This window comes from Dryobates pubescens, chromosome 16, assembly GCF_014839835.1.
Source record: "Dryobates pubescens isolate bDryPub1 chromosome 16, bDryPub1.pri, whole genome shotgun sequence".
In the NCBI taxonomy this organism is placed as follows: domain Eukaryota; kingdom Metazoa; phylum Chordata; class Aves; order Piciformes; family Picidae; genus Dryobates; species Dryobates pubescens.
Genome location: NC_071627.1, coordinates 1,740,600 through 1,767,645, shown reverse-complemented (window position 1 = coordinate 1,767,645; position 27,046 = coordinate 1,740,600). Strand labels below are relative to the sequence as shown.

Genomic DNA, 27,046 nt, shown 5'->3' with positions numbered 1-27,046 from the left:
AAATTTGCTGATGACACCACGCCGGGGGCAGGAGTTGATCTGCTGGAGGATAGAGAGGCTCTGCAGAGGGACCTCGACAGGCTGGGCAGATGGGCAGAGTCCAAGGGCATGAGATTGAACACATCCAAGTGCCGGGTTCTGCACATTGGCCACAACAACCCCATGCAGAGCTACAGGCTGGGGTCAGAGTGGCTGGAGAGCGGCCAGGTGGAGAGGGACCTGGGGGTACTGGTTGATGGTAGGCTGAACATAAGCCTGCAGTGTGCCCAGGCAGCCAAGAGGGCCAATGGCATCCTGGCCTGCATCAGGAATAGTGTGGCCAGCAGGAGCAGGGAGGTCATTCTGCCCCTGTACACTGCACTGGTTAGGCCACACCTTGAGTACTGTGTCCAGTTCTGGGTCCCTCAGTTTAGGAAGGAGGTTGACTTGCTGGAACGAGTCCAGAGAAGGGCAACAAAGTTGGTGAGGGGTTTGGAACACAAGCCCTACGAGGAGAGGCTGAGGGAGCTGGGGTTGCTTAGCCTGGAGAGGAGGAGACTGAGGAGTGACCTTATTACTCTCTACAACTACATGAAGGGAGGTTGTAGACAGACAGATGTTGGTCTCTTCTCCCAGGCAGCCAGTACCAGAACAAGAGGACACAGTCTCAGGCTGCACCAGGGGAGGTTTAGGTTGGATGTTAGGAAGAAGTTCTGTATAGAGAGAGTGATTGCCCATTGGAATGGGCTGCCTGGGGAGGTGGTGGAGTCGCCGTCATTGGTGGTTTTCAGGAGAAGACTTGATGGGGTGCTTGGTGCCGTGGGTTAGTTGTTTACGTGGGTTGGATTGGTTGATAGGTTGGACATGATGATCTTGAAGGTCTCTTCCAACCTGGTCTATTCTATTCTAGTCTAGTCTAGTCTAGTCTAGTCTATTCTACTCTTTCTATTCTATTCTATTCTGTAACTAGTAGAAGCACAGGATAGCATATGCCTCATGGAACCAAAGGGTCATTTACAAAAATTGAGTCCAGGACACAAGACTTCTACTTTTGCTTAGACACCAGACAGAAAATTGTTCTTTGTGCAAGCTGTGGAATGACAAATTTGGAAAACAAACTGTATGGTGGTTTTGGATGGCACTCATGCCATGCTGGGCTTTGTGTTTCCTTTGCATTTGTAGAAGCTAAATTGGTGCTAATTAGAATAATAATAAATTTTGTTGAAGAAGAGAGGTGGGCCGAGAGGCTGTTTATTCTGTTAACCACTCATTTCTGAAAACACAAATACCTTTGGAGGAATCTTAATTTTGCCAGACTGAAACTTCAGTTTTCTGAGCTAAACTTGTCACTGTGACATACTAAGGTCAAAATCTCAGAAAGCACAGTAAACACATGGGCAGTAGCCCACTACCACTATTTAAATACTTCTGAGGCACTGCTTCAGTTCCTCTTAACAGACCCATTTCTTGGGATGTCGACTAAAGGCAGAGTTTTGTGCTGATGGTGCATAATGGAGAAACTAGTGATCTGAATCCTATTTCTGTATTTGTACAACGTTCCTCTGCTTTATCTCTTTGAGACATGGTAGAACAAACAAAGCTCACTGCTTCAAAGGCTGCATCTCCTACAAGATGAGCTATTTCAGGTGTTTTGGTTTCTCTTAAAATTGTGCTTTTCTGTTGCTCTACAGGAGCACAATGCTTTTTCTGCATACAATTTCTTGAGTTAAACAGTACTGTAAGAACCATCAGGACTGAGAAGTCTGGCTCCTTGTGAGAGCCTCCTGTAATGTTTATTGCTCACTAAAAAATAGCCGGGTGTATATTCAACTGGGCCATGTGTGGTCTGCGTGTGTGTGAGGGTGTGGATCTCTTAACAAAGTATTTCTGTATTCAAACTGTTACCAAATTACTGAATTAAATCAGTCCTGACAGGAACAAACAAAGTTATACTTAAAGCAGAATGAGTTTTAAAAAGAGAGAGAGAGAGAAAACAAATAATAAAGACCAACACAGCCACTACGTCTGGGGTTAACTACTCTGCTAGCCTGCTAGAGCAGGCAGCATGGCAGCATCACAGTCCTGCCAAGTACCCACATTTCCTCTAGAAAGTATTCATGGCTTCCTCTACTTTAACCCAGGCTCATTAAAACAAAACAAACCAAAACCAAATCCAAACCCCAAATCCTGGGACTACTGCCCAGAGGGATGACAGAACTGGTCGGGTGTATCTGCCCTGCTAGGCAAAGAAACTAGACAGATACATGAGAAACTTGACCAGGACCTAATTTTAAACTATTTGCCACATATACCCTGAAAGGCAAACTGACTTAAATCCTCATATAAGGTCCTGTGCCTGCATGTTCCTGTTCTAGAGGGGCATAACTAGAAGCACAATACAACTCAGATTCCTCTCAGTTGGGCACATCATGGACCTCACTTGTAGACTCGGAATAAACCTGAGACCAACACTGTTGACTTGGCATGTTCCATGCGCCTATTTCTGAATCACCACACATCCTCCTTCACTCCCTTTTTGTTTTCAAATATTCATTAAAATATTCCAATCAATAAAAAGAAAAAAAAAAAAGGTATAACTAATTTGGTTTCTTGTAACTAGTACCATACAATTCCCCAAAGCAAGCCATGCCTTTGAAGTAACAGAGAACATAGGCTTTTCAGCGTGCTGGTGCGAGGGAACTGGTTTGTGACACAGCCTCAAGTTGCTGCCTGCACACCTCAGCTCACGCACAACAGATTTGTTTCCTTATCCTTCTCTCCCCTCATGCATGTCACCCACAATTATAGGCAAAGACTGTGTCCTTCTCCCCTCCCGAGCACCTCAGAGAGGTTGTAAGGGTGAAAAACCATCACCACCTTCAGTGCCACAATACCCTTCCTGCCTTCAAAACTCTGTTCCCCTCCAAAACACAGCATATGGTATCCCTTTTTTATGCAGAAAGACTGCGACCGCATGTGCTGGGAGACCTGAAGTTTTCGACCCTTCTATCAAAGTCAGATGTATTTGTCTCCTTTTTTGGGGTGTATTCCTCCACCACAGAAACATACTGCCACTGTTTCTATCTACCCATTGCCCCCATGGCCCTGCACGGGAAGATATGCTGAGCATCAGCTCCAAGTTTTGGAGCCTTTTTTCTGACTGAAACACCCTCACTGGTGATCTTCCCTGACACAAAAGCATTGTGCAGCTGAACTAAATCCTCACTTGGATTATTGAATTGTACCACTGATCAACATTTCCGTATTACAGCTAAAATAATCCTTCCTGTAAACCACTTAGCCAAGGTAAGTGGAGCAAGGGAACATTTTTTATACTGCTCTCCAGGAATGGCTGAAACAGACATTTAGCAGAACAACCTATTTTAATTGTTTTTATCTCACAAACCTTTCTTTACAGGCTCATCATCCTGCAAAAGCTGTTTTCAGAAGATAAATGTTTCCCACCTAAGTACTGGCAAGTCATAGGCCCATAGATATGAATTATTTCATGGAAGGCAAAATATAAGGACAGTCTTGGCCGCTTCATATCACATCTGTCCTGTACCCTCCTAAGGAATAGCCAAAATGGAATCATGACATTTCATGTCAGCCAACTAGTTTTTGTTAAAAATTGTTGAAATGTAGCCAGCCTGTATTTTGCATGTTGGTCTGTGACACAGAGGAGATCACCAATGTGATCGCTATTTTCCACAAGGATAAATTTGAGCTTCATCTACAAGGGCAGCTCTCTTTTGTAGCCATTTAAACTTCGTGCTGAGGGTGGATTCTCCCATCAGTAAGGTCCAGTATGACTGCAATTCTTTAAAGTACTTCCTCAGAAATCCTAGAATTTCTTTAATCAAGTGCGTTTAAAAAAGAGTAATAAATGCTTCCCAGAAACAGGCACGTCCCTAACGCATGAACTGCAGAGGGGATACTCAAGTTTGCTACAGCAGAATTAGAGGGGGTAGGCTGCCATCAAGGATGTCAACCCTGAATTGGAAAGATACAGTCTCTCTGTCTCAGCCCTGCTGCATCACTGCTGAAAGGCCAGAGAAGGTTGAAAAGGGTTTAGGCATCTGACTGGCACACGTTGCTTTTCTTCCTCTGCTCCTCAGACTGGAATTACATTCTTGGCATAAGCTGCTCCTTCAATGCAATTTGTGAAGCAGCACCAAATTTGATAAGAACAGCTGAGTGTTATGCATTTTCATGTTTAGTGATGTGTTGCCTGTTGGACAGAAATCAACATCCCTCTGGGAGGGAAGGAAGAGCCAGGAGGATCTGCTGGGAAGAACCTGACATTTTCATGAAGTCTCTTCCTTCCCTGGTCTGGCTGGATTTTCTTATAGCTTTATTATAAGCTCAATAAAACATGAATGAAACATCCAGCCAAAACTATCTAATGAAAGCCATGCTGCTTTTAAGACCTGATTTTAAAGAAATTTTTCTGAAATTGCCCACAAGCCAATCCTCTAGAAGGTGGCAAATGAAAATTCTTCCCTGTACATAAGCTCCTGTTATTTAAGATGGGGCATAATAAGCATGTGTATCTTTAACAGGATAGTATCAGTCCCTCCAATTCTAATTTATAATTGCTTATATATTAAGTTTAGCAGAGGTATGTGAATGCTGCAATACAGCAAAATCCTCAATACCATATTTTTGCAGAAAAGTCCTATTGGTATCTTAATATTTCACCCTGAAAGTGTTAACAAGAAAAAAGAAAACAAGAGAAGTCTGTTTTACTGCTGTTACATCAGGGGACATTTCTAGTCAGAGCACACAGGCTGCTAAATTCTCAGAGGGGTCAGAAGAAGGTCAGTCACAAGTTGCTTAGCCTGAAGAAGAGGAGGCTCAGGGGAGACCTTATTGCTGTCCACAACTACCTGAAAGGGAGGTTGTAGCCAGGTGGGGGTTGGTCTCTTTTCCCAGGCACCCAGCACCAGAACAAGAGGACACACTCTCAAGCTGCAACACGGGAGGCTTAGGCTGGAGGTTAGGAAGAAGCTTCTTCACAGAAAGAATTGCAATGGGCTGCCCAGGGAGGTGGTGGAGTCAGCATCACTGGAAGTGTAAGAAGAGACTGGATGAGGCACTTGCTGCCATGCTTTAGTTGATTAGATGGTGTTGGGTCATAGGTTGGACTCAGTGATCGAAAAAAATCTCTTCCAGACTGGTTAATTCTATATTCTGTAATCTTTTTCTCATCTACATCTGCTAACACTGCTAGTTTATGTGACTGTTTCATCATATTGCTTAAAATAATATTCTGGTTTAGCACAGGTTTTAAAAATACTTTTGAAGGATGAAAAAACCCCTAGCTCTCAGTCTGCTGGGTTTTTGTGCTACATGTGAGCATATGTGTAATCCCCACCGTCCCTGAAGGTGTTCCAGAGGGCAATGGATGTGGCACTTGAAGCCACGGTTTAGTTAGTCGGGGGTGTTGGGTGACAGGTTGGACTTGACGATCTCTGAGGTCTTTTCCAACCTTATTGATTCTATGATTAGAATTTGATATTAGATTCAGGACTGACCTCATGAACCTTAGAAAACCCAAAACAAACACCAAGCTCACAGCAGTACAGACAGCACTTTCTGGGGACATGGGGAAACAGGAAGACAGGTATCTCTAACTCAGCTCGCACACAGGGAGGGTGATTACCACAATATGTAGACAGAGAGGTGAGGCAGATGGTATGAAATGCCTTGGAGATCCCAGGGGAAATCAGGCAGGTGAAGCCAAGAAAAATCTTCGATTTTTCCACTCGGGAGGGAAGTCTGGGGAGTGGAGAACACAGCCCCTTGCCTGGCACAACACCTTCTTCTCTTCATTTCACCACCGAAAGGAGCAGAGAGTTAACTAGCAGAGGTTGTTTGCTTTTCATTGAACAAGAGTCTGTAATCCTATTTCAAAGCTGCAGACACTCTGGATGCTTTAGCAATTCTTAGCCAATCTAAAGCATAAAGTACTTTCCAGCTAACTGGTAACAGCATCCTGGCCTAAAACAACTGTAAAACACTCCTTGATGAAGGTCCGTACTGCACATCATCTGAGACACTTAAAAAAATGAGATCAGAAATTCTGTTTGTTGATACCCAAGAAGCTAATGCTTACAGCTCTAAGTTGCCTCATCTTCTGCCAGTGAACTTGAATTCATCACTCAGCTGAAGGATGACATACAGCAGGAGTACCATTTTGCATAAACTGACTTTTGAGATGAATTAAGCAAGCCACTGAATAGCTGTTTTAGTAATAGACTGTACTTCTTGTCCTTGCTTACCAGGTTCAGTCAGGATGACATCTGGAAGGACTTCTTGTTCTGTTCAAGAAGACAGAAACAGTCATGGAAAAGACAAAAAAAAATAATCAGTGGAATTTACCTGTCATCACAGTAGGTAAATTTCATGTCCATGCTATGGCGACTCAGAAAGGTCTTGCTGTCCAGGGGAATGTCGATGTTTGACGGATGCTGAATAGGCTCACACATGATTATAAGGCAGGTGAGAAGAGGTTCTTTGTAACCACACAGAGAGTGTGGAGGGCAAGTATTATACACTTTAACTTGTCCAGTGCAGTGCAAAACCTGAAATAATTATTTTTCAATAAGAAATAAAATTTAGAATATACTTTTTCTACATGCCAAAATGTCTTTTTTATATCAAAAACACTTCAGAGTATGATACCTTCCAGGTGGCAGACTTGAGGTTAACAGTTCTGCCTCTGTTAGTAACGGTGCATTTCATCCTCATGAAGAAGTCACGCTCGGTTGACATCTCTTTGTTTTTCTTTCCAAAGCCTGGACCTGCGTAAGAAAAATGGCACATGAGTTTTGCTTCTTGATTTCTTTTATTTGTAGCAGGAAAGATTCAATAAAACCAGACTATTTTTCAGATAATTTACCTGCAGAGATCATCAAAGATGTACAGACTATCAAAGAGCAGTTTGTAGAGCTGCAACCTAAAACTTCTAAGTGGAGCTTAAATGCGACTTTGTGGACTTAAACCTATGTTTCAGCTTTCAGCACATACATCTTTGTGAAATGTTACAAGGGAAAACATTTAATTTCTGACTCAACTCCATGAAACAGAAGCACTGAGCCAGCAGTTGGCAGTGCTAGTACATATACGCGGTATCTAGCAAAATGAAACAGATCTGCAAAGTATTGAGTAACAGTTAATGATTACACTAGGAACGAGAATTCCCTTTACCATGACTATCAGATCTCTACTCTTAGCCAATTACTTCATTTGATTTTTTAAAAAGCAAACAGTGGCTTTTCAATTTTCATTATTACCATTTTTCAGACTTAGATTCTCTCGAATTTCTTCATGATCACATGGATGAGTGAAGTCAAAAATGCTGTGTCCAGTTAATTCCACCTGTGCAAAAGGAAAAACTATATTTAGCTAAATAAAAGCAACTAATAGTATTTATCTACTTTTGAATACCACCTATTCAGATGAAACTGGACACCAGAACTAAGTGCATCAACAGGATGCTCACAGACACAAATCCTGTGACCTTCCCTTTGCTTATCCTCCACATAACTTGGCATTTTCTCCCCAGAACAATGCCTTCTCTTTGTATTTGCTTGGTGCACTTAACAGTCAACATCACTATTTTCAACACAGGAGAAAAACCCCAATCCACAAAGCAAAAAAAGGGGGACCCATAAAAGCAGCTTTGTCCCCTCTGTCTCATAGTCTAAGGCACAAGTTAAGTAAATGCCTATTCTCGACACAATACCTAGAAAGGCAAGTTTGCAGTCATGAAAGGGGCTGCAAATTTGCTAGAAAGGGTGAAGGAAACCCCCCATTGATGTCTGGTGTGCAAGGTATCCACCTGAAAAATCAGACGTTGTATTTCCAGTCTTTTGTGCAGTGACACAGATTCTGTGTTTTGTTTATGACATGTTTTTTCTTCATTTAGGCATAGGACTCATTTCTAGGAATTGCATTACAAAGAGAGGAAAGTACTAGGGAACAAGTTACCTGGGTTAGACCCATATACTTGTTGACATTCTCTGACAAAAAGATCATGTCTCCATCCTGTGTCACCACAGCAATAAATCCCTCCAAAGCCTTCAGGTACAAGTTGTCCATCTGCTGGTCTGCCTCTAGTTCATTCTCGTTGTCAGCACATACTGAGGTAAAAAAAGCAAAAAAAGCATGTAACATCTTCAGCACCCCACCCAGCCTTTTCAATACCAGTACATACAGGCAACAAAATAATTTTCTGCTTTGTCTGTTTCTGCAAGATGCATTTCCAGTACATAGCACACATACACCTAGGCACTGAAGTGCACCTTCTTTGTGCACCTTCTTTGGCCACATGCATCCTTTGTCTCCTATCTCAAAGCACAGAGGCAAGCAAATCTGTGCACTTTTCCATCATCTTAATTATTCTAAGAAGTTCAAATACTGTTCCTAAAAAACATGCCTAAATAGATCCCTCCACTCAGTATGGAGATGCCTGTTAACACTATCTTTTAATACAATTAAAACCAGAAAACCAATCCCTTGAAGTGGTTTCTTCCAAGTAATCTCAGTATTCCTGAGAAAAAACAAAGATCCATCCCACTGATACCTGCTTTTTCATCTGCAGACATCAGAACTCCCTCAGGCATCACTTCACCAAACTCTTGATAAGCTTCATCGCCCATGTACACTTCTGTCCCACAAGGAGGAGATCTCACTTACATCCTGGATGTTTGCCTATGCAGATTCATGAACCCAGTGCACCTTACATATTTTTGAGAAAGACCTGCCACCTTTGTGCTGAAATCCAAGGGCACGCTAGAATACTTACTAAAAGTTGTTTTGGGTATTTTTGTTTATACTTTTCCCTGCTGCCTTTTGACTGTGCTGTAGAGACAACTGATGGCACTACAGTGCAGTTAGTAAGCAAAAGCCATAGACAGGGATGGAGTGCTAGACACTGTTCCTCCTAATGCCAGTCACACAAGTATCCACTCTGCGCTCTTGACTTCCCTTCGACATTTTTCAGTACGTCTCAGCTCCACGAATAAGAAGCCTGCAGGAGATGATTTGTAGATGGTTGGTATATTAAGAAAAAATCCTGTGTAGGAGCTGGCCCATTGTTTTCCTGACATGATTTAAGTTAAACTTCTGGGATTATTTCTTTAGAAAACTATTTACAGGTACTGCATCTGGTCAGTGTACCTCAGACACTCTATGGTGAGCATGTGTTTATATTTTTTTCAGTTACCCTCCACATTTGTGATTAAGTCATTGCAAGTATGTCTAGTGGGGTAGGGCTCTGAATTTGGGGAGAGAAGCAAACAAGCCCCCTTGTCTCAGAATAAAGAATAACCAGCTTCAACCATACACTGATGAAGATACAAGGGCATATGTAAGTCCTGTCTAGATCAAAGTGTCCCATGGCTTGAGGCAGCCAGGATGATGCGAGAGGGGCTGCAGCAATAATGCTCTCTATGCCCCTTCCTGGTGGTACAAGAGTGCTCCAGGCTAGGCCAACCACAGATTTTGCTGGCCAGAGTCTCCAGCCATAATTGCATGAGCCTCATTTGAAAGAACAGGGGGAATCTTAAATGAATTTCTTGAAGAAGTTGCTCTTTTTTGATGGTTTAATGTTGCCACTTCAGCATACCATTTTTGTTCTCTACTACACATAAAGTTAGCACTTGAGAAGAATTTTTGTTCTTTTCCTCCCTCAAACAGAATATTCATTATTTCCCTTTATATTTCTTGTTGAAGTACTCATTTTGGAAGAAGCCTAGAAGCAGGAATGGGACACTGCTTTGTAAAACATTATTAGAACTGGTTTGGATTTGGATAGGGAAAAGGCTGAGCCAAACTAATGCCTTTTTTACTTTGAAGTATTAATGAATAAAAGATGAGTTTGATCTATATACCTCCTGCAACTACATCTGCTAGTGCCTAAGGACGGACAGTGAGAAAACGCAGAGCGATCAGCATTTGCGATGCACATCCCACTGAGCTGCTGGTTGGAACAGATGAATGGTGAGAACAGTGACACTGGCTGCTGCTGCTGCATGCTCCTCCTGCTCCTCAACATCCCTCCCTGGCAGCAGTCCATTACTGATCATGCAAGCAAGGGAAAAAAATGGACTCAGTCCCACAGCCATTGGGAGCACTTGGTAGAAGGGAAGAGAAGAACCTCTCTGGGGATGGCCTGCACAGGCAGGGGATTTATCATTTCATGTTCTTTGCAGTGCAATTCTAACTATAAATGCAGGAGCCAGTTCCTCCTCAGTACAAAGCAATTGACTTCAGGAAATTACATCAGGGCTAGCATTTAAAATACAGAAAATACACAATAATATATCTGGATAGTATGCACTTTGACCATAATGACATTTAGGAAAGCGGGGGGGGAAAAAAAGAGGTAAGTGACCATCTGCTCCCAAGCTTGTTTCTGCTGTGTAAAGAATGTCAAGGGTCTTTTTTTTTTTAACTTTTCTGGAAGAAAACAAATGGTTTATTCAGCAGGAATCATGGCTACAGCCCAAGACAATCAGCCAAGTGTGGGTCCAGAGTAAAAATGACTTTTCAGCTCTAACCCCAGACCCTCCTTTCCATTTTTTTCCCCAGCTCATTAAGTTTGCATTAACAAAACATTACTATTCAAAGGCAGGAAGGCTATTCAATGCATTTCTATTCTTAAATGCCTCCAACAGTAAAAGACAAACACTTTTCTTGTATTATCAGATTATTAAGTTTGCTTTTCCATGTATATAAATTATATTACTTATACAAACACAAGCAGAGGACACAAGATCAGGGCTGCGGGTTCTTAATGTCATAGCTAAGCACATCATTTAAAGATATAGTCAGTGGTTACAGGGCTTTGTGGGACCAGAGTTCAAATTTTTTCAATTAAAATTACCTTTGTCTAGCTGGAGGTATCTGTAAACATGGACTGGGAGGAGGGAGGGAAGAGGGTTTGTGTTGCTGTGCACCTCCTATCTCCAATATCCTAAAAGCCCAACCATAGCGTTTTGCAGACAACCTCCAGCTTCACCTTAATAAACTTAATAAACCCAACTGCATCCCTTCCTTCTGCCTTGGCAACTCTGGCTGCATCAGGCAAGAGGAGCTGGCAGATAGGGGTTTCTGGTAGTACTGAATAAGGCATGTTCACATTTCAAAGGCCAAGCAGATCTATCAGCTGCGTAGAGGGAACTGTAGGCACTATCAGGTACATAAAGCTAGGTGACAAGTACCTCCAGGGACCACTGTGGTGCTGCCCTGTCTGTTCCTTGTCTGTCCCAAATTAGCTTCCCCCAGTGGTCTGCCCAGGGAAGCCAAGGCACTGGTGGATGAACCAAAAGCATGCATGTGTTCTTCCTGTGGCCAGATTCTTTCTGGTGGTTGCAAACACACAGTCCCAGGAGGTGTCATCTGTGTTAAAGCCCTGAAACATATTAACTGTCTTAAGAACTTTAGTGTGCAGCAAAGAAATATGCTGGGCACCAGTGTGGCAGCCCTGGTGTGCCCTGTCTCAGGTAACATAGCAATATAAATAATTAACAGTTGCTCATATGGCTGCTGTTACAGCATTATAGCTTGCTCTGTTTCTCCTGTGGAAATCACTAGCTATTGATACATAGAGGATATATACAAACTAGGAGACTGAAATATCAGAAGCAATTCAGTTATTGCCACTAGCAAAAATCTGATTTGCTTTAGAAAGAACCAGTTTTCCAGAAGAAAAACAAATAAAGGCATGGCTACTGCAGTCTGCGTCCAGAAATCCTTATTGTCCTTCACTTTGCTTTAAATTTTCCTCATTGATTTACCTTGCAGCTGGACTAGAGCATTAGCATAAGAATGTTCAGCTTCAGATGAAAAATATTTGAGAAAGCAAGGACCAAAAAGAAGTGGAAGGTTAACAGGAGGGCAGAACTTCAGCCTTCATTTTCCAATAGATCTGAGGTCACTTTATCCATGTAGTAGCACCCTGTGTAGACTTTCAAGATTTTCCAGGTCAAAGAAATCGAACTGTGGACTCAATTTACCCTGATTTTCAGTTTTGGTTTCTGTAGGTTTTTTTGGTCATCGCTGCTTTTCAAAATAGCCTCCAATTAAATTTTGAAATAATAATAATTTTTTTCCTACAACTTTTCCCATCTCCCCTCTGCTAATGGCAGTATGTCAGTTTAGGCATCATGACAGTAGAGCAGGAAGACAGGACTGCAAATATGCCAGTTTAATTATAAATTAATAGCGTATTTGGCAGAGTGAAGTACTGTAATATTAGTTTTCATATTATAGTTACAGTTATGGATCTGGGCCAAGATTGTGCTCATGTTGCGCTGGGAAGCCTATAAAGGAGGGAGAACCCCTGTCTAGGTGAGTTTGGGAGACATTGAAATATGTCACAGAGCCTCAGAAAATTGTAGTGGCCTCCCTGGGGTGACTGTCAGAGCTACAGCAGAATCAGGAACAGAACAACCATGTCCCATGTCCCAGTTTGACGGATCATCCACTGTTGACATTGTGGCAAGGCAGTATTTCACAGTATGCATCAAATTTTGGTACAGTATTTTTCAGTCAGTTGCTCAGTCTGTATTAAACTCTGGCAAGTATTTTTCAACCAGCTGTATTTTGAACCACTTTCTAATCACCAAAGTAGAATTTCTTCATAAACAAGAAACTTTGAACCATAATGGCAAATGCTTATTGTAGTGTTTATGATAACCTTTTATGCTAAAAATAGCTCTTGTAAACAAGCTTTGATTAATTCCCACTGTCAGGATGTGCACTGTTCCCAAGTTTAAGAACACTTTTTCCGTAGATGCTTGCTCATTTCCTTCAGTCCAACCTCTTGGAACAAGTCTGAAAGCTCAAAAATCAGGCTCTCCTTACAAGAAATAACTGCTCAGGTATAAACAGTCTCCTAGTGTACAGCCAATACTCCTCACAACACTTTTTAGGTGACTCAAGGGGCCCTCTTGGTCAGTTCAGAGTTAGAGTGTGATAAAGAGGGTTTCCACTGGAGCTCCCATTGCCACCTCCACAGAATTTTCACGGCCTTATCTCTCATCCTGGATTTTAGAAGTACCAGACATTTTCTTGGATACTGTGCATAGCAAACACCAGGCTATAGCTGCCACTCCAGAGAAAGGTTGTAAAAACCCCTTCATGCCAGTAGGCAAAAGTTAGGGATGATCTAAAAGCAGTTCCATCCTGCATCACAGAGAGGCAGCTTTGAGACAGACTTCTCTTCCTGGTTTCTTGTTTTGCATCAAAGGAAAGCAACAGATTTGTTTTTTCCCTTTTTCTTTCTTTCTTTTTTCCACCCCTCTGTCTTGACAGGACAGCACATCCTGTTCAAGGGGTTATTTTCGATGTGTTCAATAAAAGGTATTCAATTAAGGCACATCAAGAAAAGGCTCCTCTTAAACATGAAGCTTCAGGAAGGGCTCTTAGCTCAAAGTGCACAAGAAACTTTGAAAAAGAAAATACTTATGTTAGTGTGGTTTTGCTTGCAGAGTTTGTATCTAGCCAAATCACTCAAGTGCTCATTCCTGAAACCTGGTTCAAGTCCTGCAGCTGCTGGTGTTGAAAGGCAGGACCCATCTGATGACCCCGTGAGACCTAGTACACCTTTGCAAAACAGGGACATCACTTGGAGCAGCTGAAGCACTAAGCACCCAGCACCACTCTCATTCCTAGCAGCACAGTTAGCAAACAAGCAGATATGCTATTTTTAAAGCACTGGTTTATGCCACAATGGTCTGAGATTAGATGCAGCTCGTCCAGACAGTTAAACAACAATGCCCACATCACTTCTCCCTACAGTTTGTTTTCTCCTTTAAAAGCCTAGAGAAAAGCTATTTTTTCCCTTCTGCTCCCTGCTGGCTTTCCGGCTCTGTTGTCTCCCTCCCTTGAAACAACTTCACACTGGCTTCCTCGTGCCCTCCCTTCTCCCAAACAACTTCCGCTCTGCTTCCTTGTTACCTCCCCACTTCTGCTGCTGTCTGCCTGCACAGGAGCAACTCCCATCCAGTTTCCTTTGCTGGATCTCTGCACAGAAAAGACATCCGGGTGACCACACAATTGGGATGGGATTAAAGAAAGCTGGTAAAATTGTGTTTGCCTGATTAGCCTGACTAAAAGGTCTGTGGTCTCAGCTCACAGAAACTCACCAGTACCAAAGAGTTTGGTTTCCTGTAATGCCTTTAGCATGGGTGTGGGCCAAATAAACACCTAAAACTGACACTGCATGCTTATGCCTATGCAGGTTTCCTAAAGTGGGTTCTCTTCCTCAAACTCGGAGAAAAAAAGACTGAGGTAGTGTAAACAACTATTGTAATGTGAGCTGTTAACCAAGACAGTCCTTCTTTAACAGAAGGCCTTTATTTCTCTTTTGCCATCTATTAACCCCCTGAAAAACGTTAGGCTAATTTACTAGGTCTACTAGAGAACAGCAGGAGGCAAGTACTGCTCTCAGGTTTTCTGACTGTACTCTGAAGGACACAGGATCCCACGTTCAAAAGCACCATGGCCAACAAACAAACCATTTCCAGCAGAACTTTATAGGATCAAAACCTTTATTTAAAACAAAGATCAGTTCTAAATTTATCCCAAACATCTGAATGTGATGATGGCAAAAATGTATTATGTCAACTCAATTAGGAGACATCTTGAGAAATATTTAAGATGGTGATAATTAAATAATATTTCTACTTAGCATTCCAGTTATACCATGTTCTGTTCTGTGCACAACATGGAAACAGTATTATAAAGCTATTGTTTCAGTTTGCTTCCTGTGATACTAATCTCAATCAGACCGTCAGACGAACAGCCTGCATTTCTAAATGTTAAAGGCTTCCTCTCTAACATTCCCACACAGAACTGCCTACTGTGAAAATCAAAGGGAAATGTGTTACTAAGTTAAGCAGCAAGTTTTATAAAGCAAGACCTGGTATTTTTTACCCTTTTGAACTCTGAGATATACAACCAGCTATTTCCTATTATGATAGGACACAAGGGCCAAACTCAGGTCCTGCAATGCCTGCAGGAGACATGCACCCTGAAATCCAGAAGCTGGGATTTTTGGAGGCACGTAGCAGGAGAGCTCTCAATGAGGGCTCAGATTCGTTGCCATTCACCTGCTGGAAGAATGTAGGCATAGATTTCCCTAGCTCTTGGATTCCCGACATATAAATAATCATTATGCAGAAATAGCTAGTAAAACAGTCTGAGTTACAGAAGTGAAAAGCCCTATTACAACTCAGGGAATAATAGGAAGGGGCATGAGACACTCAATGGCAGTGGACTAAGACTGGCAAGTTGCCTACAGCCATCTCTGAAATCCCATCTGGAGCATCAGCTTGCAGAAAGCTGAGGATGCAGTCCTGGGAAGGACCTTGCTCTCTCCACGCCCAGCAAAACTGCCATGAAATGAAGGGCTGTGTCTGTGAACCATACCCACAAACATGGATACAATCTGGTGTACTAGCAGGTTTTGGTAGAATAATAATTACAAAAATAATAATCAAGCAGTACTCTTTACTGCCTTTTGAAGCATGTGTCAAGCTGCACTGCAAGCTTATTTTAATGACATTTTGTGTGTATGTGTGTATATATATATATGCAGTAAATGTTTATTTTAACGTTCTAATGAATGACAGAGCAAATACTCCCACTTAACTCTAGTTTACACTACATGTCTAGCCCAAATTATCAGCACTGCTTCCATGAAGACAACATAAAGCAAAGAGGAAGTCTGCAGGCTGGGGCAGGCAGTTGCTTGTCATGCACACTGCAGTTCTCCATCTCATCCTTTCCCCATTCACCTGTCAGATTCACTAGCAGTCGAACCAGGCTCCTCAAATGCAACACAGAATTAATGGCTAAATTCCAGTCTGCTAAACATGCATGTGAGACTGGGGCAGCTTTGCTTGGGGCTCAGAAAGGGTCTAAGAGCACAAGCATGAATGGGGTGTGGAGAGGCATCACACAAGCTCAGTGTCCATTGTGCTCCATGTTATTGTCAAGGACCAGCAAGCCTCTTCATCTGTCAGCGAAAACCCTATGACTCTGAATCATACCAGACAGCCTTCCAGTGAAAGCCAATATGTATATAAAGACAGCTATTATTCAGGAGCCCACCATTAAAAACTTAAATCCGCTTTCACAGGAACTGATGAGAAAAGCAGCACCCATTAAACATAACCTATATTAAGCAGCTACTGTGGAACAACAGTGTTAAATCAGTCCTGAAAGGCAGCATCTTTTCAACAAAACTCATCTTCCAGAAACACCTATACTCAATTTTACAGCCTTGTCTCCCAAGGGTTCTCAAAGTGATAGAAATTTACTTTGGCCAGAACAGTACTCTACATTCATCAGTCTCAGGAATCTCAGCAAGTGTAAGCTGTTAGGCAGCAGTTATTCCTTACATGAGGAATAAACAGTAGTCTGAAGTCATTAACCTGATCATGACAATGAAAGTTCTCTCCCTGATGCCACTTCATTCCAACACCTGATAAATTTTATCTTTCAAATATTCGTGGCTTAAATTTTTAGCCTTCTTGTTTAGCTTGGCTAGTTTAAATGTTAGCTAAACTCAAGAATATAAGTAGCAGATAAGGCCTTTACAAACAGTGGGTTTCTGAATTGAGTTCTTTAATTTCAGTGTATTCTTGTTATCAGAAAACAATACCCAGATCTTCCAGAAAATCAATCACTTTAAAGTACCTTAAGTTCAAATCCTCAGAATAGATGCACTGAAGATTTAATAACCTTTATCTACATCTCAAGCACCTATAGATTCAGAGATGGACAAATCTGCATTTGACTGGCACACATTTTAGTGAGCAGACTTACCCTGAGTCAATATTTAGACTGGGGAAGAGATCAGATTTAGGGCTAAGCAAATAACACAGAGAAAATCTCAAATATTAAAATCACTGACTGTTGCTACTCTGATGATTAATTTCCAGATTTCTTTCTAACTCCTGAGTCCTGGTGGTACTTCAAGAGAATGTAAATCAACTATATGAATCATACAGTTTTTCAAACTGTCACAGAAAAACCATATGTATATGTATGAACATCATATACTTATATTGAGTTGTCATCGCTATCAAATTATGTGAGCCTAAGCCTCAACACTATGGAGTGCTAAACCTTACGTGCTATCTGTAGATTTTTTTCATCACAAAGAAATTTAAGTTTATTTGAAAAAGTTTACTTGAAACTTATCAATTTCTAGGTGAGCAAATATCTTTTCCTGATAATGACAACATCAGATTATTTCACATCAAAGTTCAGTCACACATATATCCTTTCTTCAGAAGTTCGTTTTCCCAGTGCTGTGGCAGTCTCCAGGTCATGCTGTATAAATATTTGAAAAGTTGAAGCTGAGTTTTTATGAGAAAGTTACCACCGAACTGCCTTGGTCTATGGCATGTTTAAGTACATTTACCTATTTACACAACTTCAAGCACTAATTACATGATGAAATCAAGAGATGGTTTCCAAACACAGCAAATAAACTTTTTCTTTACACAGAAATATATATTAAAAAAGTTACAATCTGACTCTTTAAGCTAAGATAAAAAAATTAGTCATATTGTATACAATAGTCTTAGCAGAACCCCAAAAAATCAAACAAAAATTACAGACCATGCATAAGCAGAATTGAGTTTGTCATGTCCTTCAGTCTAACCAACAACAAACTGACAGCATGATCTTCCAGCAAATGAGATACTTCCTAATAACATTTATTAAAGTAATTGTCATGGTATGACTCAACTTTCCTTTGCAGAATCATGACCTTACTGGGAGTTTTGCCATCAATGAAGGCAAAGATAAAATTTTAGGTTTAACTCTCACAAACACCACAGTCTTTGTTTTGTTAATGTATTCTTGACAGTTAGTCACTGTGTGAAAGCTTCCCCAGAAACATCTTTTTTTTTTTTTCATTGCTCTTACAGGCTACTGAAACCACAGACCTAAGTGATTAGTGGAAAATAAGGGGGTTTTTGTTTGTTTTGTTTGTTTTTGTAGGCTACAAAATGATGCTGGTTCAAACTTCCTACTAGTCCAACATGAGCAATATTCTGATGACACAGAGTCCATTCATGTTGAGTATTTAAAAGTTGTTTGCTTTAACTATCTTACTCTACCTCATCAAAACCAATACCTACTACTAGTTGTTGGTGGATAGCACATCTAGTCCTTTCAAAGTACTGGACCTTCAGAACTTCCCAGATGCCTTTTGAATGCACTGTCACAAAGGTGCTTTGCCACGCCCAATCCAAATTTTCTTTTTTCAGCACGGAAGCTTAAGATATATGTTTGAATTTTGATCAGCTCCTAAAAGCTTAAAATCTTATAACTAATCTCAATAAACCACACTCAAAGAGTTTTCAGAGTTTCTTTTTTTAGAGAGGCAAATCTCCGTAAGTCGTTGTTTTGGTATCAAAGACCCTTCTATGACAAATATCACTTTGATTTTTCTATCCCAATCAAAATAATTGTAATTCTGATGACAAAACCCTACCAACCTACCTGTTCTCACAACATAAGCAGCCGTGTTCTGTTCTCGCTTTGGGAGTCAGTATACAGAGAACGTGTAATCTTAGCAAGCTGCCAACAACTAGCATTGAAGACTTTGCCAGATCTTACCTGAAGACAGAAGCTTGTGAGTTCGTAGGAAACTGATTGCCAGGCGCATTATGGATGCCTTGTCCAGGTGGGAACTGATGTTGTGGGGCAGGGGCAGCTCATGTGCCAGTTCATAGAAAACTTCAGTCTCTTTGCTTCTTCTGCATCTTGCTGCATCTCTTGATTTCTCCTTCCTCCGCTCAGAACTGCTCCTGGTAGGTAAAGGAGAGAAAGGAAAGGACATTTCTTCAAACGCAATTCATAACCCGGGAGAGGCATCCACAAAAGTAAATAACCTCAGTGATGAATCTCTTTGTTCCTTTCCAAATGTGAATTAAGAGAAGACTGCCACATCTGGAAAGGGCTTTGATTCTACACAAGTCAGTTTTGTACGCACAGCTGAGTGTAATAGGATCAAGATCTGCCTTAGGCAAGAGATTCAAAATGGAATAGCTAACTATTATTCTTGTGATTCAGGGATTGTTAAAATGTTGTTTGTTTGATCTAAATTAATTTACTTGAAATATACTTGGAGATAAGGTGACACTCCATTTTAAAGCTGGAACAATTACAGTGCATGTGAATGTGTCATAGATATTTCAGTATTACAGAGTTAGTGTACTGCACATGAAAATAAAAGGAGTATTAGAGTATCAAACATTGTTTATACATACAACCGTCTCAGCTCTCATTCCAACACTACTCTGGAAAACCACCTTTCCTTGACCATGAAGGATACAACATGGGAAAGAAATTACTGTTGCTTGCAAGAAACCCATCCTTCATAGAAGCTATTCTAATTAAATCACCATCTTCTCATTGTCTATGAGAACATAGGTCCTTCTTGAGTAAAAGAATGTAACCAACAGAGGTAGCCACTGTCAAATTCTGCAGAGAACAGAAGAGCAGGAAATAATGCAGAGGAAGAAGGTATTTCATGACACAGGGATGCAAAATTAAGCCACCACAGACCATAAAGCTACATTTAACATTGCAACAAACACAAAAGCTGTATGTATAATGGGTCTAGAATAGGACAGTTTAAGAAGGCACTTTGCTGACTCTACAGTTCTGCTAGAAAGCACAAGTTATATTTCAGAACACAAAGAACATGAATCCATTCAAAACCATCAGCCATGTATCTCTGCTGACAATATACTACAAGTTTCCTTCACTTTAACAAGTCCTTGCTTTGCACCTTATTCGGCCAGCACAAAACACATCTGTTTTCAGGCAAACTCCTGTTAACACTGTACCAGTGCAAATGGCACAGCTTGGATGAGCACAGAACAGGACATGGAGACAATCAGCCTCACTGTTTCTGCTGTTGTAGCTGCATATTCATTTGTAGAATTGCCAGTGGCAGCTTGCAATTTTCAAGGCTGCCTAATAATGATCTTATAACCTGCTTTTTCCATCGTCCATATAAAATAATGAGCCTATAAACTTAAAATATATATAGTTAAAAAAAAATAAATAATGTTAATACATAGGAGTGTATTCTAAACAAGACAATTTCTAGAAGACCTAGAGTGCCTACAAAAACCTCTAGTATGGAAACTGCAGATGGGTCCATAAATTAGAAAGAAGGAAAAACAGCTAAGGTGTGTGTCAAATACCAAGAGTAGAGGTGTTTGCTGGGGCCCAGTCAAAGCTGGGCATGATCCGTAGCAGAAATGTCCTTACAACACATCAGCAGGGCCCTCATGCTGCCAAACACGTGAAGCTGGGTATACGGTCTGGGATCACAGAGGTGCTCACCAGCAGGTGTGCAAACAGGACAAAGGACCTCATAAATGCTTATGTTATCTTCTTAAGATTCATGAGCAGCCCTCAGCAAGTGTCTTTCACAATTATTTTGCCTGAAGTGAATATTTTCTAACATGGCACCTGTTATACAAGGTATGCATAGGATGAGACCCTACACATACTACAATACACAATGGCAGGATCCCATTTTGATGACTTCAGGGACATTGCTGGAGCAAACTCTGACCCACCCAAGTTCAAATCTAAAGGAACAGGTGACATTACCTTCTTACTTTACCCTTGCCAAGAGTCATACTACACTCAAATGAAAAATATTCTCTTTGTACAGCTGTCCAAGAAGATGCAACAGAAAATGCTCCATGTTCTGGGATAGATGCTGGAAGCAGGACAGCCATGTGAACTACTTAAACCAATGCTTCTTTCAGAGGTATGTCTTGCTCTCTAAAGAAAACTGTGTTGACACTGTACCTATAAAGATGTTTCACTGGGAACAAATATTTTCAGTTTCTAATACCAAAACAAAACAAAACAAAAAAAAGAGTAAAACCAAACAAAAACCAAGCAGAACAAAAGCTATGTGGCAATATTTGTGAGAATTTCCAGTTGCAGCTTGGAAAATTTAACTTGAGCTATAAATGTTTGAGCTCTGCTCTAAATCCTGAGGTCACTAATTTTGCATTAAAACCAATCTGGACAAAACAAGATTCAATCCCTCCTCATTTAAATATGAAACTTTGAGAATGAAGTCCAAAGCCATGTCGCAATTTGTGCAGTAAAAACGGGTTGTATAAGACAGGATCTCTCATGACGCCACTCTGGCCACAAAGAAAAATATTTAGTTTTGCTTACCTCTGTAAACATATTTTTGAAGTGTGGCTAATGAGACAAGCTGGTTTTATTAACCATGGGCTGCTCAAGGTTTCTAATAACTAATGCTATGCTCAGAGAATGATTTCTCTTCACTTCAGACACTTTCCCTCAATACTGTTTCTGACTGATCTGCTCAGTGTCTCCACAGAGACACACCACACCAGAGGTTTCTGACATCAGGAAACAAGGGGAGGAATCAGTCTACCTCCTCGCTTTCAAAAGACTTTCTTGCTCGGTCATTATCATTTCAAATAAACAAATTGCCTGGTAATAATTCCCCCTGTAGCTTCTAGCTTCTCAATTTTCCTCCCTCCTTCCCTTTCTCCACACAGCCTCACATTGCATTGTTATTGCAGTCAGCCCAGCACAAGCACACTGAAACATCCCCACACAGCTAGCTTTCTTCCCCCACCTCCCCGGGAGAACCACGTCAAAAATGGTCATTCTGTGAAAAAGCCTCTACAGAAATGCAGTCTAATGACAGACCTCAGCAAAAAGCTGTATTTCCACAGTTCTTGTTTGCAGCTGGCAGGCCATTACATCTCTCTGCAGTTACCCTATTTTATGCCCAGGACTAGCATTTTACCCTGACTGAGGCTGGACTGCCTACAGCTAAAAGGTAAAAACTAAACAACTCAACAACCCGCCTGTTTGAAGGCCAGTGGGAAAGGCTGACACCAAATCCTCTTCACGCATCATTAGGACAACAGATAAAAGGTCCAGGCTCTAGCTAATTTATGAATCATTCCCTCCCAGTACATAAACCACCACTTATGTAGCAAAAATGTGCATGTGTGCGTCACTGCTTGGAGAAAGTGACGCAGGCAGAAACCTCACTCATACAGACCTGAATCAGATTTTTTAAATTGGAGAGGGGAGACAGAAGAGAAACTCACACCTTCACAATGAAATCACCACATGACCATTCCCAATGACAAGACAAGAATGGAAAAGCACAGATCTGGGGAGACTGAGCTGAGGAACAAGCCTGTGGGCTCCAACCAAGACTCACCTACACAGGGTGGCCAAAAGGCTGGAGAAGAAGGAAAAGGAAGACATTGCTTCTCAGCTAACACTCACCCAAGGTTGCCAGACAAAACTTGGGAGCCATGGCACTTAGAGGCACATAGGGATTGGAAGAGTTAAGGTGGCACAGGCAGTACTCTGGCACAGAATACTGTACCCTTAGGTTAGCTGTTTACATGATTTCCCACTCCCTCTTGGCATGTTTAGTTTGCACTCAAACTAGAATTTATGAGCTGATTGATGCATGTGAGCAAATATGACAACTAGCAAGTATCTGCCTTCTCAGGTGAAGCTCCCAACTTTTCAGGAGCAAAATCTCTCCATACTTCATCCAAGAACCCAAACAACAAACTGGTTCCAAAGCCACCCCCATGCACAGGAACAGAACACCCGTCAGAAGCATGTGAAGGGGGTGTAGAAATGCCCTGCACAGATCCCAGGAACTACATTCCTGTCTCCTTGTTCATGTCTGACAACCCCTTGCAACACAGTTCACTGAAATCATCCAGAATGCCTGCAGACAGAGGTCTTGCATGTTCAGAATGAAGATCATAATCTGGCTTTCTGAGACCTCTTACTGCAGGACTGGAAACTCCAGGCATGGCAACATATTGGCAAAACCTGAAGCCCCATGTAACAGATCTGGCTTAAATAACCCTGTGGAACTATCACATCAGCTGAGTGATAGTCTTCCTGACCCTGGGAAACAGCTGGGAAAAACTCTGGGGTGGCCAGTGCAAGAGAAAGACTGTGCTCCTGCCACTGCCCTGCCTGGGAGTTTACATGCAGGCATACAGCGTCACTCATAAGTCTAAAGTAAGGTTAGGCATCCACATAACCCTCCTCAGCTCAGCAGACAGGGATTGACCTGGGGTTTTGATCCCATTTCCACTGATTGTAACCATGCGCCCTCTTCGCAATCCCAATCCTACCAGTACTTAATCCCCACCAATAATCCTGCCTACCACTTCTATGCATACATCTCCCTGGTCCTTCTGACATGCAGTTACCCATCCAAAGCCCTTGGTACCCACTCAGGTGGTGACAGTGCCAGGTGGTCAGCTTCAGCGATCTTCCCTTCTGTCAAGGACATCAGTGGCTTTCTTTAAGTTAATGGAGGGGACTTGCCGAGATACAATCTTCTGCTCAGTGTTTCACCGATCTCAAGTCCATGTGGGTCGAAACTTCCATTGTGTACACACACACTTGCTTAAGATTAGGCAGCCCAGTAGTTGCATTGAAATATACTCCCACTTTCTGGGCTCCAGATAACAGAAGCTCTTCCAGAAATTGTAATCTGCACCTTGCACAAAAATACCTTAATACGTAATCCTTGGGCCTTCACTCGTACACACGTAACGCATGACACACAATGCTTTGAAATACACAGTTCAGACTGACTTGCTTCATGATTTTGATGACCCTTGGACTTTGCTTGAAACTGCTGTGTATGCAAGCTAGTAAAACAACAAGCATATTACTTTAAGTCCAATGGCTGCTTATTAAAGGTTTCTAGCTCCAGCACTTTACAGGTCAAGAATCCACAGTTAATTAAGCTGTCATTTGAAATGTCTGTAGTAAATGCTCATTTCAAATGGTTTAGAGTTAAAAGCCTCAAATGCTGGCTTGCAGAACAAGAAAAATACATTCTAAGGATGCAAAGATAAGAAAATATTTTACAACACAGATAAATGAAAAAAGATCAAGCACGTAACATGCCTATATAGATATGTATATCAAAAAAGAAAAACACATTTTAAACCTGTACAAATTCAATGAAAGTATCTATATTAACAGCTAACAACTGAAGATTCATTTCAAACTAGCAAATCCATTTTTGCCATGTGTTTTTATTTTATCTTCCACTCACCAGGTCTCCAGGTGATTTGTGAACCAGGATAATATCTAAAAGAGTATTTTGCTGATCATAAGGCACTCCACAGCTATCTCAGAACCACACTGCTTGACAGCCCCAAAGATGTGCTTGCACAGACACCAAGCAACCAGCGGTCATGCTTACTTAGCCTTAACATTCCTTTTAAAAGTTTTTGCAATCATTCTACCTAACAAGCAGTTTATTCTGTATGGCATGCTGTGCTTTTGAAAGCCTCCTCTGTTAAAGTAATAGAAGTGACCAGCAGTAAACAAAAACTGCTACAAACAATAATTTACTCGCTCACCAGAAACCCACATAGGGTGCCAAAGAGATCCTCCCTTATAACTCTTTTCAGTGAAAATAATTATTTCTAAAGTCTGAGAAGATACCAGATGCCCAAGTTCAGCACAGCAGCAAGAGCAATAGGAAGGGGAAGGATACAGATTTATTCTTGGACAGAGAGGGAAAAAAGAAAACAAAAAAAATGTGGAGTACTCATGTCAGGGAAGTGCTACAGTAGTGTTGCTGCACATTGGGATATGGCACCCAGTACACAGACAAAACAAATACAAATGAGGCCAAAATGGGGAATTTGTTAATAGAGGAAATGAGAGTTCGAAGGTAACAAGAAAAGCTACTAGCAGAAAGGGCTATTACAAAAATAAGGAAACGAAAAGCTTTCCACCCTTCCTTTAAAGCTGACGTAACTCATAGTAACTCACCAGCAACTGCTTGGTTTAATTGGGGGATTTCTTGCATTGCTGTTCATACCCAATAAATAACAAATCACTGCTAGTTCAGTAAACCTTGGCACCTACTACCATATCAATATGTGACACAATCCTTTCCTCCAAGTTTAAAGCCAATGATGAGAGGCAGAACAATGAGAAACAGGAGTTTCTCAGGGACAGAGAGGGAAGAGTTTGTGATATGGGCAAGGAACTAATTTCCATTTTCCTTAGGCCTTTACAAAGGATTCTTGGCTTTCAGTGTCTTTTAGCATATTTATGGTTCACTAAGCCCATGCCATCATAGGACCACCATGTCTGACAGTGACGCAGCCCAGGAATATGTTTTACTGAATGAGGAACACATCAGCTCTTTAGATAGCATATTTCCTTATGAACTCCAATGTCTGAAGCTCTGATGCTACCTTTAATCTTAATACAAATCCAGAACAGCTTCATTATTTTCTTTATTCTCATGACCATTCCTGGCATTTTTTTCTGCAAAAAGGTGGTACTAAGACAAATGCTTATACCACTAGCATCCTCTTTTTTTGGTATCACTAGCTGTATATAGTGCAGCTACTACACCTGCAACTTTAACTATCATTGTGAATATCAAAGTTGTCATAGCAATTTGGGAGTTCAGTGTTGAAAACCTTACTGAGGCTTCAGAAGCACTTACTTTTTTGTGTGTTTTTTTTTTTTTTTACAGCATCTAGGGTCACAGTATGTCACCAGAGTCTGATAATTTTAATCACAGTAAGCAAAACAATGTATACAGGATTTATGTGCTACCATTTTTTCTCTAGTTTTATGAGTACCTTGAACCAGAAAGATAAGTATTAGGATTTCATCAGCCATTAATCTGGTCCTAGATTATTTTACAGTGCTGTGAGTGCAGCCTGTTCTGCACTGGCCATGCCAGCACAAGTCTACTATCTCAGAGGATGTGGCAAACATGTCGCTTCTGGAGTAAGGCACAGCCCCATGGAACCATGGCATGCAGAGAATATGTCAAGCTGCTGTTTGATCAGCAGTTAGAACAGATAGAGGCATTGCCTTTATGCCTTTTCAACCCATTCCAAGGACTGGGATAGATGGCATAGAGACTTTTCTTGTCACTCAGTTTTCAGGCAGAGCAGTTTCCCACTTCATGCCACTGTGTGCATAGCAAGCCACAGAAAGAGTCAAGACAGTGCTGGTCACAGAAAGAGTCAGGACAGCTCTGATCACCCTTGTAAAGCTGCTGCAGCTCACACTTAAAGCAGATTAGTCTTCTCATATGAAAACAAAACTTGGAGAAAAGAAGCCCAGCACACGGTCAAATCTCAGAGACGCAAAATGTCATTTAAATTCTGTCTTTCCTTCCCAGACTGGTTTTGCACTGCTCTGCTCCATCAAGATACAGGATCATGGATTCCTGCCCTGTGGCAATCAACTCTCTGCTAGCAGCCAAGACACAGCAAGCTTCAGAGATAACCCGCGGACTTAAAAAGCCCACCACCAAACCCATTAAAAAATACAACAAAAAGGATTGTTTCAATGTTGACCAAAACTAAATTTGCTTTAAAAATCAGCAAAATTTTTGGTGGTGAACCACCCTGCTTTTCTCCATAGTTTCCACTTGCATGTGCTAGAGTCCCTGCGGCACAGCTGGAGCAGGAATCACATCACTGCAGCAGAGATAAGGTTATGACAACGCACAACCTAAGATCTCTATCAATGATTTGTGTTTGAGAGATTACAGACCCTTTCATCTCATGGCATTACCTGTAATAATCAGTCAATTTTGACAGCTAATCTAGAGGTCCATACATATTGTTGTTCAGAAGCTCAGCAGGTATTGCCAAGATCTATTTTCAGATAACACAACTATTTACCTACACTAAAAAACACATACCAAAGGCTGTGCTTTATCTCTTCACCAGAAGGTTAAAGCTAGAGGTGAAGAAAGTGCAATTCATATGCTGAAGGGGCCTCCAGAAGTTGAAATCAAAACTTAGTCTCATTTTTTCAGATGGGGGCACTAACCACATCCCAGCTCACAACTAGCATTTTTTATCAAGATGGCACACAGGTAATGAGGACGGCTTTCAATCAGGCTTCATTTCAAGCCTAATGGACAAACATTGCCATCACGTGACTTTACTCTCAGTAGTACATGCAG

The 27,046-nt window shown here is 41.3% G+C and overlaps 1 protein-coding gene across 3 annotated transcripts in view; it reads right to left on the bottom strand.

Annotated features, from left to right (window-relative positions):
- The window catches only part of EPAS1 (endothelial PAS domain protein 1), an 82,624-nt gene that overhangs the window by 19,854 nt on the left and 35,724 nt on the right, over positions 1-27,046 (bottom strand). For all 3 annotated transcript variants that reach the window (XM_054168227.1, XM_054168229.1, XM_054168230.1), the window contains exons 2-6: positions 18,631-18,821; positions 7,975-8,126; positions 7,278-7,362; positions 6,667-6,785; positions 6,364-6,566 (exon numbers count right to left, since the gene is read on the bottom strand). In XM_054168227.1, coding sequence (XP_054024202.1) covers positions 6,364-6,566; positions 6,667-6,785; positions 7,278-7,362; positions 7,975-8,126; positions 18,631-18,821 — 750 coding nt within the window. The remainder of the gene's footprint in view (positions 1-6,363; positions 6,567-6,666; positions 6,786-7,277; positions 7,363-7,974; positions 8,127-18,630; positions 18,822-27,046) is intronic.